At 35.9% G+C, this 20,945-nt stretch overlaps 1 protein-coding gene across 1 annotated transcript in view; it reads left to right on the top strand.

Moving 5' to 3' along the window:
* Window positions 1-20,945, top strand: part of PIEZO2 (piezo type mechanosensitive ion channel component 2) — a 454,182-nt gene that overhangs the window by 312,146 nt on the left and 121,091 nt on the right. Inside the window, exons 8-12 of the mRNA XM_073331610.2 lie at window positions 8,672-8,834; window positions 13,075-13,194; window positions 15,993-16,031; window positions 17,556-17,694; window positions 19,387-19,529. Coding sequence (XP_073187711.2) covers window positions 8,672-8,834; window positions 13,075-13,194; window positions 15,993-16,031; window positions 17,556-17,694; window positions 19,387-19,529 — 604 coding nt within the window. The remainder of the gene's footprint in view (window positions 1-8,671; window positions 8,835-13,074; window positions 13,195-15,992; window positions 16,032-17,555; window positions 17,695-19,386; window positions 19,530-20,945) is intronic.

The following is a 20,945-nucleotide window of genomic DNA, read 5'->3' as shown; positions in this document are numbered from 1 at the left end:
TTTGCATCACTCAAAACCAGCCTAATTTAAAAGCTTCAACCCGTCAGATTCTGCAAGCCCTCTGTACTTGGGACTCCCATTGAGCTATGTGAAGAGGAGACTTACAGGATCAAGCCCTTGGTGAAGATAAGTGTTTGTGGAATCTTCAAGGAAATTTGGGTTGGCAAAAGAAATGCCAATTTTTCCACTAGTAATGGCTGACTTGATCATCTTAACCCTACTCCTTCTGGACCCTCAACATACTCTGGTCACCTTTTCCTATTCTTTAGTCCCCGTCCTCCAGCGTTTCTTTTAAAATGTAGGGTCAATTAAAATTTAGTGTACTTTGGAGGCTTGTGCCCCAAAGTGTGCTACATCCTACAGCATATGTACAATTTATAATAAACTTCCGGGGTAGAGATAAAGTCTGGAGGGGCTGTCAGACCTGCTGGGTTCTTTTCAAGAGTATGTGTTTATTTTACAGTGTGATGTGAGATTCGAGTGTAATATGTTTGTGTGTGTGTTTATCTGGATAACAGAACTTGGAGCACTTTTTAAAAACCTGATTTTACAAACCATTACTCATGTGAGTAGCCTTTAGTCATTCCTGTTAGTCTCTCTGAAATCAGTGGGACAGCTTGTGTGAGTAAGGGCTACTGGCATTGTTGAGGAAAAGGATACGTAATAATGGTATTTGTTCTTTACTATGCAATTGCTTTATTTCCAGATGCATTTTTTATTCCAGCAAATTTCTGATTTGACAAAGCTCACATTCATCACTGAGGGTTAAATCAAAGTCAAGTCTGCGGTTTAAAAAAGATGCCACCATTTTAAAGGACTCGAGGAATGAAAGCAGCTGAACAATTTTTGTAAAGCATGAAAAATAATTTTTTTCATGTTCAGCTGATTTTAAAATCAGCTCATGTAAATTTTACCAACATTTCTAAAAATATTCACCTTTGGACTATGTTTGTGTTTCCAAAGAAATTAAAAAGAAATCTGTTCATTTCTATTTATTTCAGGTTTTGCTAACCTCCCTTTTGTTAGGATAACTATATTTTGGGCTGAAACCAAGTGGAAAAATCCCCTCAATTTATACTAAATATTGAGCAAGGAGGAAAGTTGCATTATGTTCTAGTACTGTATCTTAGTCTGGGGGACTAGGGCTTTCTTTTAATTTGCATTACACTACTTTAAATAAAAAAGCCTCTGTTAATCTTGCTGTTATTTTAAATAGTGATTTTATAAGCATCAGGCACTGCAAAAGGTTTCTTTAATAATAAAAAGTAAATAAAGAGGAAATGCTGATCTGATAGGAATTTGCTATAAACTTTTGCTTCAGCAGTATAAAACTTTGATCTTTTCTCTGTCCTGTTCTCTGATCAGCTCCCATTTTGCGTCAGCATTTGACATTGTAATGGACTTAGCCATACTCATTTTTCACTTTTTGTACATCTATGGTAAAACTTTTATGCTAGAGGAGAGCAGGTCGAGTGTGAATAATCAGGGATTTTCTCCATTCAGATCAAATTGCTTTTATAATACGGACCTAGCATTAATATTGTTGCATGATTTAATTGTTAACATTTGTATTAGCAGTAACAGGAATATTTTAGCATAAAGTAAGGTCTAAAGATGCGAGAGAAATCTTTATTTTAAAAAATCCTTTTGTGTGATATGAAGGCTTTTGATGGGAAAATATCTTTATTCAATAAATTTCTAAATGTTCTGCAAAGCTGCAATTTGAGTTTTCCAATCCCTAATTACATTTTCATTTTACATTATTATGCTATGATGCTGCATTGATCATACTTTGTAACATACATTACCAGATAGCGGTACCAGTTACATGAGAAAGAAAGGAAAAAGACATCATCCTTGCAGGGAGACCTCTGGGTCCATGTGTAACCCATTGAAGAACCAATTGCAGGGATGGGCCCATTATTTCCACATACTCTTAGTTCTAATGGAGTAACTGTCCACTAAAATTAATAGGAGTTGCAGCCACATAGCAGAGCATGGGGATATGGCCCCACAGTGTACAGAATATCTGAGAAGGTGGTGTATAAAAAAAGTAATGTTAGAAAAACATTTAATAGTGTATTTTAATTTATTTGACTGCAATGAAGCAACTGGAAACAAGAAGGAGAGCCAGCACCATGTGAAAGCATTTTGCATTATTGTCTCTAAAATTAGACAGCATTGTTACTTATGTTACACTGGTTACAAAAATCCCCCTGTAGTGAGGGCCCAAGAGCTTCTGCTCCCTCTACAAATATTGTTTCTTTCCTTATAAATTATAATGGTGATGCTTTTTATTATCATTTCCCCAGCTCAAAAGATAACACAATCACATTTGTTCTGGGAATTTATACTTCCTTTTGTCTTTACATCCTACGGAAGCAGTGGCTTCTGGCTTCTGCCAGATGAGGTAACATTGCATGCAATAGCTGTACAGATTTTTGGGGGTTGGGGTGGGTGGGAAACGGCTGGTTGGTTTTAATCTCTGTTTTTTTTGGCCCTGACAGCTTGAAAAAAAAGTAAGTCTCAGCTGTGTTCAGAGAACCATTTAGATCCTTTTCTTTCTTTCTCCATTTACCAAAACAAAACCTCTCCAGCATTTCAATAGCTGTTAGGATGTAACGTATTCCGTCTCTTCACTTTATCATCTCTGAGTGGGGTAGAACACTAAAAGACTATGTTATATGTTAACATACATGTACACATGTTGTTTGCTTGAGGTTGTGTGTCTGACCTGAATGATCTATGGCAGGTGTTCAGAGAGAATTTTGACAATACTGGAAACAGGTTTAGCTTTTATAAATCTGCCAACAGATGCAATTAGAATGGGACAAAAACCATCATTTCTCAATCACCAGACTTTGAGGTCCAGCAAGAATACATGAGAACCAAAAACAAAAACAGTGTGTTGAGCTTATGAGTATTTGTGATTAGGCCATTGAGAGGCTCACGAGAACTCTAGCCAGCCTGAGAATCAGTTGCACTCTAAGCCCCTTCAGAAGAAGCATAATCAATAGTACATGATAAGAGACATTTTCCTGCCATTATGAATCACTTGATGTCCTCTTTGATCCAAAGCACTGAATGAATTTTTTATGCGTAATTACCTGAATAAAGTGTGGTTTGCACATTGCTGCACGTTAGTGTGTGCTCATGAGAAAAACTGCTGGGTGCTTTACTTCCATCTAGTGAATCAGGATCTAAATCCCTATGACCTTGTTAGTTTTTCACTTGCAGGCTTTCTGCAGCAAACATGTGGCTTTTAGTTGTCTTAATTACTTAATGACTGTTCCTAACCCTTTAATGTAAGGTCGTTGTTTCTGGCATTAAGTGGTCAAAACCAGCATTTTCATATCCTATTGTTCCCTGACCTTAACCACCAGAAATAGGAGTCAGATTAAGTGAGAACTTCAGTAATGAAGTTACATACTCAGTTATTTCTAAAATGTAAAATCTGAAATTAGAAGTATGGTATATACACATTTTAACTACATTTTAAAAAACAATAAAGTTTCATTAATAAAGAAAAGCTTCACTGCCAAAGAAAGATTTTTGTTTTGTACTATATGAAAAACTTGCAATGACAGATCTTATACTGTAACAACAATGCATTCATTTAATGTTTGATAATGATACACACTGGCTTCTTTAGCCAATATATTTTTTTATTTATGACATGGAAGTATTAAGTGGAACTAGTTTCCTTTTGCAGTCCTTATCTTGTGTAGTGGTAAGGATGTAATACAACAGTTGGTGCTCATATCACTGTTGTTCAGTGAAGTATGAAGTTTTATCAATTTAAATTTTCACAGGGGAAATTGTGAGGGGTTAGGTAGTAATTATTTCTGAGAAAAGATGTTGAGATTCAAAAAGTTAAATCTTCATAGCTGTTGAAACAAATTGTCAACATCACATGTCAAAATATACAAAGTAAATATCCTTAAATCTAGTACTAATCATTTCTCAAGAAGGATTTTTCTTACTTTCATAGCTGTAAATTTCCACTATTCTCGATGGAAATATTTTGTGTGCATATACAGAGAAATTGACGCTTATCAACACTGATAAAAATCTAATCCTTCCAAACCTACATACACAGCATGATTGGGATTGCTTGGTAAACTGGGAGCAAACAATATTTGTTTTGATACAGCAAAATCTGAGGTTATGTATATAGGAACAATCTAGGGTATACTTACAAGATAGAAGACTGTATCCTGGAAAATAGTGCTTCTGAAAATAACTTGGTTATTATAGTAGACAACCAAATGAACATAATCTTCCATTGTGATGCTATGGGTGAAAGGCTACAGTAATCCTTGGATGTACAAACAAGGGGATATTGAATAGGAGTAGGGAGGTGGAATTTCCTCTGCATATGGCATTGCTGAGACTATTACTGGAATTCAGTTCTGGTATCTGTACTTGAAAAAAGGTTGTTGAAGTGTTCAAAGTAGAGCTGCAAGAATAATTCGAGGTCTAGAAAATAGTACTTAAAATGAGAGACTCAAGGAGTTCAATCTATTTAGTTTATCAAAGAGAAGATTGAAATGACTTGATTACATTTATTATTACCAACACAAGGAAAAGATATCTTATAGTAGCAAACGCTTTAACCAAGAAAGGTATAACAAGATCCAGTTACTGGAAGTTGCATCTAGACAAATACAAACTGGAAATGAAGTGCAAAATTTTAACAATAAAGGTAATTAGCCAACCAAGTAATGTGATAGATTTCCCATCACTTGGAATCTGTAACTCAAGACTATATGTCTTTCTAAAATATATAACCACATAAAATATACAACCACATAAAATATACAACCACAATTTATGATTTGATGCAAGAATTACTAGGTTTACACAGTGAGTCAGATTAGATTATCATAATTGCCCTTCTGTCTTAGAAACTGATGGAGCAAGTCCTGGTCCCCTTGAAGTCAATGGATAAACTGCTAATAACGTCAACATGACCAGAATCTGGGCCTGTGAATCTGTTTCTGAAACGAAAAATGTCCCAGTTCATGACAACTGTATGTAGCATATATTGCTTTAGCTGATCATAATTAATTTGTTCAGCAGTCTTGTGGATAATGTATGTTTAATTTCCATTTAAGTTTGCTTAACCATTAATCAGTGGATACTTAAAACCATAACATAGCACTGATTCTAATAACATCTTAAAGTACCAATAAACTGCTGTAAATTGGACAAGCGTTAGCTGTGTGACACTTCAACTCCATAATTCGGGATATCATAAGAAAGTAAGTTTTTCATGGTTTTCAATTAAAAGCAACATTTCCACTCTAAGTCAATGTGATTTTGATGCTAAATTATTATTAAATATTTATCATAGTTACAGCTTGCAAATTTGTCAAATAGAGTCTTGGAAATTCAGAGTACATCCACCAAATGGATAATTCACAGATTCAGTAGGAAGCTTTTGCTGGGAAAATGGGCTTGAAAAGCAGCAATGGGACAACCACCTGTTACCTTTGTTTTAAAAGCTATTTTTAAGTGAGCTGTTTCCTAATGTTCCTCAGCAGAGTAATAAAGTTCCTCCTGGCCTTCATAATTTAAAATACTTCTTGGATCATTGCCTTTCTGTGAATTCACTGATTTCTATAAAATATGTTTTTGGAATACTAAATTGTACTTTGAAAAACATAACTTCTGCCTCTATGCACAAACGGAATGGCTCACTGTGTTGTACCTGGAAAATCATTTGTTTATCAAGAAGCTAAATATGATTTTTAAGCAAAGAGTATACAGTAATAGATGGGTTTCTCCAGATGTTTTTTCAGTGTCCAGACTGAACAAGCTACAAGCATGTCAAGTTTTGCATTTTATTTCCTCTTTTCCCTTTACTTATCATATATGCTATGTATGTTGGAAAATACATCTACTAAGGTCAGAACCAGGCTCAAAATATAGCTGATCCTCAGTTGGGCTGATTTTGTGACATGTTTCTAACATCAAAATATCTAGAACGAAGCATGGTATGTCATATATCACTTCTCATGCAACTTGGTATTGTGGAAGTTATCCCAGAATATTTGTTATGTATTTAAAAACTTTGAATAACGAAAAGGTTTTAGGGTCTGATCTTGAGTGATGCTGTGCACCCACAATTTGAACTGAAATTAATGGCCAGGCACAAATGCTGCATGAGAGGCAATTTGTGACTTGGTACAAAGCCCATTAAATGAATGAAAATATTTCCATTTGACTTGCGTATACTTTGGATCAGGCACATAATGAATATTGTGTTGAGTACCTTCATACTGGAAGAGTGCTGAAACATTGAGGTGACTTCAGAGAAGATAAAGAATGATGGATCTAGAGGTACTGAGTTATGAGAAGGTTAAAAGAGCTAAATAGGTATTGCATAGCTATGTGACATCTAAGTGGAGAACACTGTAATGATCTACAAGTATTTGATGGGAATAAACAGCTAGAAGGGACTTGAATTAATTACTGTGGTACAAAGTGGGAATAATTAGGAGTGAGGGGATGAAAATAAAACAAAGAATATTTAGGCTGAATGTCAAGAAAATCTTCTGAACAGTAAAACTACGTAGAATGTGTAGTAGTCTTCCGCGGGACGTTAAATGAAGATTTAAAATCTAGAAACTTTAAAATTACTGTAGATTTTGTACAAAGCAGTAGAATATATGTTGTAGGAATCATTTCTACACTGGCATAGAGATAAAGTAGATGACCTAAAGTAACAGATCTTTTCTTTTCCTGATTTTAGTATAAACTAAAGGTTTCTATTGACTTCAGTGAGAGTTGGATCATGACCTGAAACAATGATACAGTTGTGAAGCAAAGTTGGTGTGATTCAAAGCTGTACTTATAAATAAAATGTTAAAATAATAGAGAGAAGAGTGTAGCATAAAATAAAGGAGAAAGATAGAATGGTGGGAGCTGGATGTATCTGATCAGTAAGAGAGAAGAAATGCGAGTTGGTTGAGAGACTGGGCAGAAGGCGACAGAGGATGTTCCACTATTATAGTAGAAATATTAACATAACACAGTTTAGCATATTTTGCAGTTAAATAGACCTGAACCAAATCACCAGGTCCAAATGTGCTTGAACTCAGAGGAAGTTTGATTCTGGTCCATATCCAAACCTGGCTGCTCAGGCTCCTCTCTAGTTACAGCATTTTATTTTGTATGCAGAATTCTCTTTTACTTTTCCAAGCAGTGGTATCCACCCAAAAACTGTAAAATGTCTTAAAGTTTATAGCCACTGGCTCATGTTAGCTATCAGAATGAGAAATGACCACTAAGGAAATTGTTTAATAGAATATGTTAGAACACCAGACTTAGAGATTTCTTACTAGTGATTGATTGCTGTTACACCCATATTGCTAATCCCTAGTAAATGAAAAGGTATGAACTCTCACCTTTTCAATTCTCTTCCTTTCATAACCTCAAAAAGACACACATCAGACAGTACATTTCTGTGGAATTATTGTGTTGGTTGAAGTCAGAAGGTGAGGTATGCAATAATCCTGCAGAAAGTCATTATCTGGCATGCCTAATTGCCTAATTAGACATTAAAAAATACTGTGTATTTAAGTGAATAGAGATCACTGCTTAAGTCTTCCAAAGAAATCATAGCTCTGCCATCTTTAGTTAATCTTTAATTAAATAGTGATAAACCATGGTGAAGACTTTAATAACTCTGCTTTAGAACTCTGCAAAAATATTTTAAACTGTAGAGACTAGATTAATTATGGAGTTTTCACCAGTTTTGGTGTGAAATTTCTAGCATCTTGCTTTAAATTTTAATTGTATAAAATACAGCAGTTTTCTTGTTTGAAATAATTTTCAATCTGCAAATAGCCATTCTTACCTGCCAGAAATTTTTGTGAGGGCCAGGCCAAAGCAAAATAATACTTCACCTATGTTATTTTTCATAAGTAATTTCACAAATAACTTTTCTTGTGCTCCCTCTAAAATGTGTTTCTTGAGTGGCTTCACTTTCCATCAGTTTTGAATTCAGATGGACTATTCATTTGTGTAAAATTACCCATGTATATAAGTATTGGGAGATTGAGGCCTAGGTTTTTAGGACAGTGCATTAAAATTCCTAGCTGTTACAAGTTCTGGAGCCTCAGTAGATATTACTGAGAAGAGTTACTCTCCAACTCTGTCCTGGACAAAGTGACTAGAATGATGATGTGAGACTATTTACTAATTTGTTATGAATCATAACTTACTAAATGTTAAAGGTTGGACCCAGGGGAGTGGCAGAGTGCTGCGATGATGTAACATGTGGATTTGCCATGAAGTTTTCTTTTTCATTTTCTTCAGGCCTGAGTCTACAAGGGTCAGGTCCCTGGTAGTTTTTTCATTGGAACAGAGAGGTGCAAAGACATAATGTCCTTATTTTCTGTCTTGATATTTAAATAACCCTCCCTGTTTTGTACTCACTAAATGTTGGAAAATGAAAATGTTGACTTTGACCTGCATTTCAGTTAAGACTCTTTAAGCAAATAAAATTTTAATCAGATCAAACTGTATTAAAGTCAATGTTTCACAAGTAGACAAAATTAAACAAAATTAAGAAAGATAATCATGTATCTGTTAATTTCACTTTTAAAACGTTTTAAAATTCAATATTTGTTCTCTAAATTTTTTTCTTACTCTTTTTGAACAGGTTATTTGGTGTCACTTCAGTAATTAAAACCAACTGCTCAAGCACCTGGAAGATCATAGCAAACCAAGACCTCGTCTGGTATCACCATGCCAATCCCATATTACTGCTGGTGATGTACTACACCCTGGCAACTCTTATTCGCCTTTGGCTACAAGAGCCCATTGTAAGGCTCTTCCCACTTTATTTTTTCTTTCCACTTTATGAAGAGAATAAAGCCGCCAGAGTAGAATTTTTCTAATGCTCACTAGTGATTGTAAGATTCTCAGATTGTTACTGGCATTTGCAAACAGTAGAACAAAATTTTTATGTGAGGCAAGCTGCTGTCTTAAATACACTCTTTCTGATAAGTCCCTCCAGCTCTTACATAGGTAGTCCTCCTAAAGTCAATGGGACTACTTATGTGATTAAGGGCTACAGGATCAAAGACTTGGGTCATATCTACACTACCTGCTAAATCGGCACAGCTGTGATCAATGCAGTGGTGTTGGTTTATTGGGTCTGGTAAAGACACACTAAATTGATGGGAGAGTGCTCTCATATCAATTTGCATACTCCACCTCCCTGAGAGCCAGAAGTTATGTCGATGGGAAATCTTCTCATGTCACAGTGTAGACACCGATGTAAGTCGACCTAAGTTATGTCGACTTCAGTTACATAATTTGTGTAACTGAATTAGCATAACTTAGATCGTCTCACAGCATTAATGTAGATCAGTCCTTAGCTTACTTTTGAATTGTGAAGGTCTGTGTGAATATTGTCTACAGTAGGTAGGGTTGTTGGGTTTTTTTTCACAATGCAAAGCACCATAAAGTCACAGCAAAATGAGCAGTAAGTGCAGCACACAGGAGTTACTCTGTGTTTCATGGTCTTTACACAGCCTTGAAAATTTCCTCATACCAAAGGCAATAAAGAATGAAAATTTAAAAGCAGCCTCAAGGGTTCGTTGCCCAAAAACCAAAATATCAGCTGCAAGCTGGTGCAGGATACTGTAAGACATACATAGTTTTGCCTAATCTTGCAATTTTATCATGAGTCTAGCAACATTTGGTGTTTTTCTTAAAGCCCCAAGTCCAGGATTCATGTGATTATGTGAACATCTCAGCTTCCATTTTTTTAAAAAGTAAAGTTCATGGTAAGATAAATGCTGTCTTTGTACTATGACTTCTTTTTTGATGAAGAAGATACACCATTACAACATCTGTCTATAAAATGATATGTTCTGGTTTCTAAATCTTAGCGGCTTTATAGACTGTTTTGCTATGGATGGTTTTCACCTTTGATTGTGCCATGGATCAGGGATTGGTTTTTCTTTTTACTTGTTTTGTCTTAGAAAATTTTAGACGAAATTCTATTCTCAGTTACACCAGTCTAAATCCACTGTAATTCCATTGCAGTCAATAGAGTTCCTTTGCATTTATGCTACTTTAATGGAGATCTGAATTTGGTCCTTGTCTTTTATTGTAGCTGCCTATGTCTTCTGTTTTTACAATCTGAAACAATGTCAAAGCAGCATAGTAGTGAGAATCTCATCTTTAACTTATGGTACCTCCTCTACTTATCTAATTATTAACCAAGTTCAGAAGGCAAAGATGATAAATTTGCTGAATGGGTCAATCTGAGAGCAGATGCTATATCTCTGTTCTGATTAATGCAGCTTCAGAAAAATGCTCAAGGAATTATGCCCACATTTGGGTCCTGAGTTTTCAGGGTGAGAAAAAGTACTCAAAAAGGAGCATAAGTGGGATTTTAAATGGTGCATGATTGTGCTACTTCTGCGCAGAGATGAATTTAACCCTCAGTCCTTACTCAAAAAAATTCCCATTAAAGTTGTTTGGAAGTTTTCTTGAGTAAGGACCTCATGTTTGGGCCCTTGAGTCCTGCAATAATTTAATAAAACAAGAAGAGCCAATTTATCTCTTCTGACTTCAGTGAAGTTATATCAGGAATCAGTTTATTCACTGGATAATATTTAAAATATAAATCTAGGGCCTGATTCTTCACTCGCTCACTTTGATGTTAATCAGGAAAAACTTCACTATGAAGCTCATGTGAGAAGAGAACCAGGCCTCTACAATGCTGTTTGAGTTAATCTAGTGTGGATGATGGGGGTTGGGAGAACATTGTTAGTGCTACTCTTAAACTCTCCTGGAGCTGTGCACTCAACCATCGTAGTTGCTTGTATGGTGGGAGAACTGGAAGTGTTGGACAAGTCAAAGGCAGCCTAGAATTATGAGATTGCTAGATATGAGACTAGCAATATGAGACTGCTAGATAATGCTCTTCTTGACCTCTTTTTCCTCATCCTTGAAATAGATTAAACAAGACACCATTTCCCACCCACACCCATCGCCACCTGAAGTTCATATAACTTAAAATCATTATCTCAATACCTCAGTACACTTAGTGTTTGTGTGGTCAAATCAATGCCAAACAAAATGTTGCTGGTAAATGTTTCATTGTGGGCCACTTTTATATGAAAACTTTCAATACATGAAAGTGGCATAGCAAATGTAAGCCTCATAATTAGTTTATTTTACATTTGTTAAAATTTGGTTTGGAATATCCTCTACATTCTAAATATAAATATACATACATGTGTGAAATGTGCTGCTATGCTTTTGAGAAGTAAAAATAAATTAATAACTACTGCTTATTTAGGCTGAGCTTTTTAAAAAGAGAAGCTTAATATGAAGCTTGCAGAGTGGGTTTTTCAAATCCACCTAGATTATTTGGGCTCCTTACTCCCATGGGCAGATTTGTAATCTCAGCTCTATTTCATGGGTTAGACTTCAGAATAAGTGGGCTGATATAGAAGGGCTGAGAACCTCACAACCCCTATTAAAGCTCCACTTTAGAATCTTGGTTTTGAAAATCTTGGCCTGAGAAAGACGACAAAAGTAAAATTTTGTGCTATGCTGTTTCAATGGAGTCAGCAGATGGAGCTCAAATGAACTGACAAACGTTGTTCCCAGAGCCGAGTGGATATTGGTTATGATACTGTCCTCTTTTTTAAAAAAAAAAGAAAGGGAGTAAATCAAAAGCCAATTTAATTTAGGCTTCATTTGAAACACAGAAATAAAATATATCTATTAAATAGAAAGAATAAAATGGGAAGAAAAAAATTATAGAATCTTAGAATATCGAGGTTGGAAGGGACTTCAGGAGGTAATCTAGTCCAACCCCCTGCTCAAAGCAGGATCAGTCCTCAACTAAATCATCATTTTTCATCCTGTTGAGCCAGACCATTGAAAGTGAAAAAAATATGAAAATTACTTGACTAGATCAAAATCTGTTCGAATTTACATCAGTATAAATCCTGAGCAACACCACAGAAGTCAATGGATACTCTGGATTTTGGTTGCAATTTAGTAAAGCACTTAAACATATGTTTAAGTTCCATTAAGGCCAGTGGGACCTTAGCGTGTGTTTGAAGTTAAGCATGTGCTTAAATGCTTTGTTAAATAGGGATTGGTTTTCTGAATTGGGGCCTTACAGCAGTATAAATGACAGCAGAATTTGGCTTAATACTTAGTGTAATCAACTCTCTAAACTGCCTGCTATTTAGCCAGGGCTGATAGAAATTACATAGAGATGAAGTATGATTTAGGGTAACTATAATGTTAGTGCATCAGCAATGCAGAATCAGACTGTAATGCTTCCTGTTTGTCAGACTCAAATGCTTATTAATAGAGTGCTTTTCCTGACAGGATAACCCACTTTACAGCATGTACACTCTATCCTAAAAATCCTTAATTTTGCTATTCATGGTGAGATTAAAACCTAACCACTAAGAGGTAGGGGATTGGAAGAAACTTCCCATTGGGCATGTGATTCCATAGTTGTCCAAGGTGTGGTTTTTAGATGTTCTGAATCAGTTCACTGTTCTGATGCATTTACTGTGTTACCATATATCAGGAACAGGATTTGTGTGTTATTCTGTAGTCTTTGAATATGCATTGCTTATGCCCGGAAAATATTTTTTTCTTTTAATTTATTGCTCAGTATAGCAAGTCAATGCTGTTCCCACATTCAAATATACAAGCAGCAGAGAGCTTTAATTTCAGTAAATCTAGCTTTAAAATGATTACATATCTGTATTATACTTTATGGTTTGGTTTATACTATAAAGCAGGATGTGGAAGTCTGGTTACTTATGGTATCCTGTAGGAATCAGGAAACATCTTGATATTGATGGGTTTAGTAATTATAGAATAGCTCTGTCATCATTTTCTGAAAATGTCATACTAATAAAAAGCATTCATCATAGATACAGTACATTAAACACTAGACAATATTTCAAGGCATATAATTTAGAGGAAGAACAGCATCTAGGTACCATAGTGTTACTCTTAGAAAATCACGGTTTAAGAATTACAACTATCCTTGCCATTCCCATTGTTTAGGAAATGGATGATGAAGAGAAATCTGGTATCAGTGAAGAAGACAAAGAAACAGACTGCAACCCATCCTCAAGGAGACGAAGTTTGTGGTATGCAAGCCACTACACAACTGATGAGAGAAAAGTAAGACCTAGGGGAAGGTTTCCCTACGTCAAAATGTTTCAAACATGCAGTTCATTTTATTGTGGTAGCTTTGTAAGTAATGTATTACTATGTGGGGACATAGTGGTGTAAGTTCAAAGTAAAAATGTGTGAGTATGTAATTGGCATGACACCAAGATTTTGAGGTAGGGAAAGGAATGTTATTATTTTGTAAAACTTAGAAGAAGAAAAACAAGGGACGGTGCAAGGAAGTGAAAGCAGAATGTTTCCTGTGTTTCCAGCTTCCAAAACAAAAAGATCCAGGATTAGAGTCTCTCCTTTGCTGGGTGGCTCTATGGACAGGAGAGCAGGGAGGGCTGTCAGGGAGCCAGATACCTGCAATAAAGGCTGATCTATCTAATGACAGCTGACTAGGATCCCTAATTAGTGAGGCAAAGCTGCCGTCGCCCTCCCACAACACAACCCAGCCTGCCACCAACATGTTCCTTTTCTTCTCTGTACACCCCTATGCTAGGGTGGGGAGGGTAGTTGGTGTAGGAGCCAACTCCACCAGCTTCATGGCACCAAAGAGTCCCCTTCTCCTTGCCCACTAGGGGAATTCTCATATGGCCAGCTGCCCCCAGATTTTGACTCCAAAAGTATTAGGGTGAGCCTTAAATTAGCATATCCAATCCCCATGAATACTGTGATGGAAGTAACAATAACAGTAGTAGTAGTAGTGTAATAAGAAAAACTGCTCTGAGTGAACTGGACACTGAACTATAACAACAGACAGATTGCTATATTCCCGTATCCAACAATTGCAGTAGTAACTTTAGTACTTCTATATGCTCAGCTGGTATTAGAAAAGCCAGCGAAGACATACGTTGGAAGTATCTCCAACTTCATACTGTTTGATCTGGAACGGCGATAACACAAGCCAACAAAGGCAGTTAAAAGATGTGAAATGATATATATGGTATCACAAATTTCAGACAATTTGTATTCCAGAATGCTTTACAGAGTTGTGGTAGTGTACATTTACAAAGTGAAATGATGACCGCGGGAAAGAACATTTAAATAACAAATGAAGTGGAGAGATACAGGAGTTCAGTTCCAGAGTGCAGGAGCCGCAGAGAAAAAGACTCTTAAGTTGACAGTCCTGAGATGTTAAGGGCAAGATGAAGCATGTGTTCAATGAGGGGAAGGAATAAAGAGGGGAGAACAGGAGGACAAAGTCTTCTAGATAGGAACAATTCCATGGAGGATTTTATAAACAAGAAAGATAGTTTTGAACCAGATCCTGAAATGAAACCGACCAAGTGGAGTTGTTTGAAAATGTTTGCATGTTTTTAAAGAGGGGTAGTATTCTACACTCGCTGGATTCTAGAAAGCTGGGGCTTGGGGAGGCCATTGAAAGGAGTCTAGGTGAGAGGAGCTGAAGGCATGGAAGAGGGTTTCATCAGAAGTGGAGCTGAGTCAGTGTAATATGTGGACAACAGGTGATAGAGACATTCACACACATAAGAACAGAAGGAACTAGAATAGATAGCATTGCATTTGTTGAAGGATCTATTACCCAAGAGAAGCACTAATGGTTTAGAGTACACAAAGGGGCTGCCCCAGTCATAATTGTTTATTATAAAAACTATAAAATATATATACTACTATAATACAGTTGTAGACTTTGCTCTGTCCTATTGTAAGGCCATGGTTCTCTACAAAGTTTCATGTAGACTTAAAAGTCTAAGACAGTAAAAGTTGATTAATGTGGTGGGGTTATTGTGCTTCACACACTGCTTTCATGTCACAGAGCAAGGGCCCAACCCTATCAGCCTAACTCAAGAGGGCCACTTTCATAAATAAAAACTGAAAAAAATGGGTCCCAACGCTTGCTTTCTTTTAAAAAAAGAACCAAGAACCAACCAAACAAAAACCTTCCACTATATTCTGGGCTTCACTACATGTGGTGCTGATTACTTGTAGAGAAATGTGTCTTCTTGTCCAAAAGATACATCTTCTATAAGCCAAATGTAATCTTGGGAAAGCCAATATGATGCAGGAAGATGAGTTTGTGTATTCTTAACAAATTTTAAAATACTGTAGTTACAATATTTTCTTCTTCTATGAGTCACATCTTAAAGTCTTTTCTCAGGCAAAATTCCCATTGATTTCAAGCATGAGCTTTGCCTGAGAAAAGATTGCAGCCTCTAGCCCTATGTAATTATTATCTATCAAATTTTCAACAAATAGAAATTACTAGAGTGTGTTTTGATGATCTCTGTATCTCTTCATCTACTGCTTCATATTATATCAATAATTTTTGCTGAATGATGGAGGGCAGTAATTAGATGCCGTTGACAAAAATGTAGTGCTCTTCCAGTAATTTAAATTATATTATTAATACTTTGAAATGTAGGTATAACATTTGTATGCTAGTGTAATAATTCTGTTGACAGTGATTTTATACTTATAGAAATTCTAATGATCGTTTAAAAAAGCCTTAATTTTAAATGTCTCATTGGAAAGTCATTTGATACTAACTGTAATAACATATTGATGAATTCCCATGGCCATCACATATAATTTCAATAGAACATTTTCAGTTGTGATTTGGAATTAAGACACTTAAAAATAAAGTTATGCCAATAATTATGCTAAAATGAATGCTGTTTTATTGGGCATAATATACAATTCTGCTGACTCTTTAAAAATTCTTACTGAATTTCTTAATTCAGATCTGTTGAGAGGGTTAGCAAATATGCATGCATCTATTAAACTTATTACTGCTTGAGCTATGCTTCTTCATTAATAATCTGTCCTTGCATTGCTTTTTACAGCTTCTGTCAATGACTCAAGATGAATACAAGCCATCTGATGTTAGTATACTATCAGTCTTTGCAATTTATTTGTATTCGTATTGATGGTGTATATATGGATTATGCCATATGCCTTACAGAGATAAGTTTACATGAAATTTTAAAATGTTCTGATCTTTTTATTAGCCTAGCCGTTATATTACAACCTTGATTATCCAAACCTACCTGTTGTCTAAAACAGGATCATCTTCCCATTGTCTGTTAATTACATTGAGAACTTTTTTGATTATCCAAAATCTTGATTATTTAAACTTACTAAGTATCAATCATGACATTAGAACATTTGAGGTTGTATTAACTGGCAAAAGATCTTCCTTAGTTCCTTGTATTTTAAAGAAAACATGCAACTCTGCTTTTCTAACATAAGCTACCCTAAAATTTGGTTTAATTCCTTCTTTGTGATGTGTTTTTAAAGTGTTCATTTTGAATTGCTGAGGTCCAGCAAAAATGACCACATACCTGAGTTGAATATTAAAATGGTGGAAAGTATGAAACTTTATTTGAACAGGCAACAAACTAATTAGCCCAAAGGTAGGAAATCCTAACAGATTCTGAAGAGGGAAATGCTCTATTTCAGTCCCATACTCTAACAAATGGAGTTGCAGGTCTCCTCCTCCATGCAGCCTGGAAACAGCTGTAACTAAACCTGAATATGCCCCCTGGCCTTGTGACATCTACTGCATCAGGAAATCACATGATATATTTTGCAATGAGATTGGGTCTGTAAAACTGGCCCATCTGCATTGGTCAATTGCTAGAAACCCTTGCCAAACAAGGACAATGGTCAACAACACGTTGCAGAAAGGAAAGTTCAAATAGTGGCATAAACATTGAGTAATAAACAACTGTAACAAACACAGCTAATTTTACTAATTGTAACAAATGCAGATCACCCTACTGATTTAAAAATGCAAATCATTTGTACCCATCATCTTCATCAGTACTGGAAATCTTTAGACAGAAAATTAACCTTGAAAAATATCCAGCCACAAGACTGCCTCAAAGAGAGGGATAGGACTCATGGCTATGGCATAGAACTAGTGAGAAGATCAGGGTTCTTTCATAGCTTGGCCAGAGATTGCCTATGACACCTAACAAAAGTCTCAACCTTTCCATGCCTCCACTGGTGTGTCTTTAAAATAGGTGTAATGCCTACCTCACAGTGATGGTTTGAGGATTAAGTAATGTTTATAAAGAGCTTTGAGATTCTTTGATGGGAGTTACTGTAGAAGTGCAAAGCACCACCATCGTTGTTATTACTGTTTTGTTAAAGAAAATATAACGAAATCAGTGTAATAATTCTTTTTAGCATAAATTGGTCTGCTAAAATTATTCTTAGGACAGTTGTGTTGACATCATGTGTAATGTGTGATTGTTCAGTATATAGAGAAACCTGCTGAAATGATTTCATTAAGTTTATTTCATATTTTAAAAGCAATACCTAGTGAAAGTTAGTAAGTAGCAGTTTCACTCACACAGAAGCTTTTCTAAAAGGAATGCCTTTCTCCAATCCTCGTTTGGCAGGTCCTGCTCGTAACAGTGAATGGGACTCCTGTAGATTATCACACCATACACCCCACACTTCACTTGGAGAATGGCCCTGCCAAAGCTGATATGTACTCAACCCCACAGTACAAATGGGAGCCATCAGATGACATGTCAGGTAGTAACATGAATTATTTGGGAATAAACCTACATGTTTGGTACTTTATTATTTACTCTATAGTTAGATTCTTTGCCTTGTGCATTTTTTGTTAAGCTTGGCATAAGATTGGCATAAGATTGTTTTTTGTTTTGTTAAGATTTTGTTAAGCTTGGCATAAGATTTAAGAAACTGTTGGAACAAATTGATAAATTAAACAGCAGTAAGTCTCCAGAACTACATGGTATTCACCCAAGAGTTCTGAAGGAACTCAGATATGAAATTGCAGAACTACTAACTGTAGTATATAACCTATTGCTGAAACAAGCATCAGTACCAGATGGCTGGCAAGTAGCTAATATGAAACTCATTTTTTTAAAAGAGTTCTAGAGGATTATTCTGGCAATTACAGGCTAGTAAGCCTAACATCAGTACTGGGCAAATTGGTAAAGATCAAGATGATCAGAAACGTGGATGAACACAATTTGTTGGGGGAGAGGCAACATGGCTTTTGTAAAGGGAAGTCATGCTTCACCAATCAATTCGAATTCTTTGAGAGTGTCAGCAAGCATGTGGATACAGGTGATCCAGTCAATACAGTGTACTTGGATTTTCTAGAAAGCATTTGACAAGGTCCCTCACCAAAGGCTCTTAAGGAAACTTAGTTGGCATGGCATAATATGGAAGGTCCTCTCAGGGATCAGTAATTAGTTAAAAGATATGAAACAAAGGATAAGAATAAATGGTCGGTTTTCAGAATGGAGAGAGGTAAACAGTGGGGTCCCCAAGGGAATTGTACTGGGGCCAATTCTATTCAACATACCCATGAATGGTCTGGAAAAAGAGTGAACCAGGAAGTGGCACAGTTTGTAGATGACACAAAATTATTCAAGATAGCTAAGTCCAAAGCTGACTGCAAAGAGTTACAGGGGGGCTCACAAAACTGGGTGACTGGCCAACCAACTGGCAGATGAAATTCAGTGTTGATAAGGGCAAAATAATGTGCATTGGAAAAAATAATCCCAAATCCACATGTATAATGTTGGGTTCTAAACTAACTGTTATGACTCAAGAAAAAGACCTTGGAGTCATCATAGATAGTTCTTGGAAAACTTCAGTTGAAGGCCCAGCTGAGGTAAAAAATACTAACAGGATGTTAGGAACTATTAGGAAAGGGATAGAAAATAAGACAGAAAATATCATAGTGCCACTATATAAATCCATGATAAACCCACACCTTGAATATTGTGTCCAGTTTTAGAGACCGCATCTGAAAAGGGATATAGTGGGAATGGAAAAGGTTCAGAGAAGGGTGACAAAGATGAACCAGGGTCTGGAACGGCTTCCATACAAGAAGAGACTAAAAAGAATAGGGAAGTTCATCTTAGAAGAGAGATGATTAAAGGGAGGTATGATAGAGGTCTCTAAAATCATGAATGGTGTGGAAAAAGTGAATAGAGATGTGTTGTTTACCTTTTCCTACAATGCCAAAACCAGGGGTCACTCAAATTAATAGGCAGCGGATTTAATACAAACAAAAGAAAATACCTTTTCACACAATGCCCAATTAACCTGTGGAATTCATTGCTAGAGGATGTCGTGATGGCCAAAATTTACTCAGTTTGTGCAAAGACTGTAGGGTTTTGAACTGTGTGTGCATGCGCTGCCATTAGACTTATTTGAATTGCACTCTGAGAATCTTTTTTTACTTAGAAAAGAAAGAAGAGGAAGATGAGGAAGAAGAAGAGGAGGAAGATATTCAGGAGAAAAAAGAAAGTGTTAAAATACATGCCATGGTCTCCGTCTTCCATTTTATCATGAAACAAAGTTACATTTGTGCTCTGATTGCAATGATGGTAGGTATGAAAGACAAAAATAATTGAGTTGGAGTACTATACATAATCTAATTATAGATGTCATCTAACTCTGGAAATGAGTTTTGCCACCTTATTGACAGCATAAATATATTTATCTTCAAAATGTCTTGGTGAAGGGTGATTTGTCGTGTTGATTTTTCATTGGTGTTTACTTTAATGTTGTAAAATCTGGACCTGAGCTTGAATCCGTTGGATGCATGTGGTTTAATAAAACATTACCCCTCAAATTATGCCTTGATCCTACCACCAACTCCTTATGGGGTAGGGCACAGGTTTCTGCTTGCAGGGATTCCGTTACAGAATCAGGGCTTAAAATTCTAGCTTTAAACTACATAGTATTTTGTTACTTGTGGCAGATCAGAAAATGCCCAACATGCTAATTTTTCTGATAATTCAAAAGCGTTTTTTTAGTGAGTTTTAATGCATTTACTCAAATCAGAAATTGTCTGCAAAAATAAAGCACTTCATAGTCATACAGTAAATCTAAACTTGCCATTTCTACTTCAAATTGAATCGATGCATCTTGTTCAAACTTTGTATGAAAATAAACCTTGATTTCTTTCATCTACACAGGGAAGACATCTAGGAAAATACAATTTTGTGCCAACAATTTTTTTTGTCATTAATTTTCTTCTTTTTGAAATTACACTGCCTATCCCTTAAAACATAGGGTCATTTTGTGCAAATTAGCCTTGGATTATACTGTAGCGAGTTCACAGCGTGATAGATAGTTCTCTGTCAGCACTTCCAAGGTCTGGCTTTTCTATTTTGAAAAGGTTTCAACTGGGATGCAATTTACATAAAGTGTCTTGGCCCAATCTTGCTTTAAATTTTTAAAAATAGTTTGGCCACTTTTTGTTTGCATACAGCAAAAGAAAACAGATTTTTTTGGTTTGGTTTTCGGACTTCTGTTTGCTGTCCCTTAGCATGAAAAGTCTCTGGAGATAAACAAAACATAGCAGATTCTTTGTGCAGAATCTGGATTGAATATGGTGCTTTTTGGGATGTTAATAAGTAGTTACTTTCTTGCTGTGGTATATTCATTTTTTTGAAGTGACTGCTGCACATGTGCTTTAATTACTTTAAATTCCATTCAGCGTTCAAATCTGTCAGTATCAGTGATGGAGCTGTATTGTTCTGAGCTTTCTTCTAGTCTTAAACTGAGATAATATGAGCTCCGAAGGACCTTTGTTCTAAGTGTTGTGAACCAAATTCAGCTGCTGTTCCACTTATACCGTACCCAAACGTGACCATTGTCTGTGTTACAGTTGTGTATCTTAATGGAAGAATAGCATATGCACAATTCTCAGAGGCTATAATGGACACTGTATCAATTCAGGACTAATCCAGCCTTGATTAAAATATTCTTCATATTTCATGCTTTTCTGTCTAAAC

This window comes from Lepidochelys kempii, chromosome 2, assembly GCF_965140285.1.
Source record: "Lepidochelys kempii isolate rLepKem1 chromosome 2, rLepKem1.hap1, whole genome shotgun sequence".
Classification (NCBI taxonomy): domain Eukaryota; kingdom Metazoa; phylum Chordata; order Testudines; family Cheloniidae; genus Lepidochelys; species Lepidochelys kempii.
This window is presented reverse-complemented; position numbering and strand designations above follow the sequence as displayed.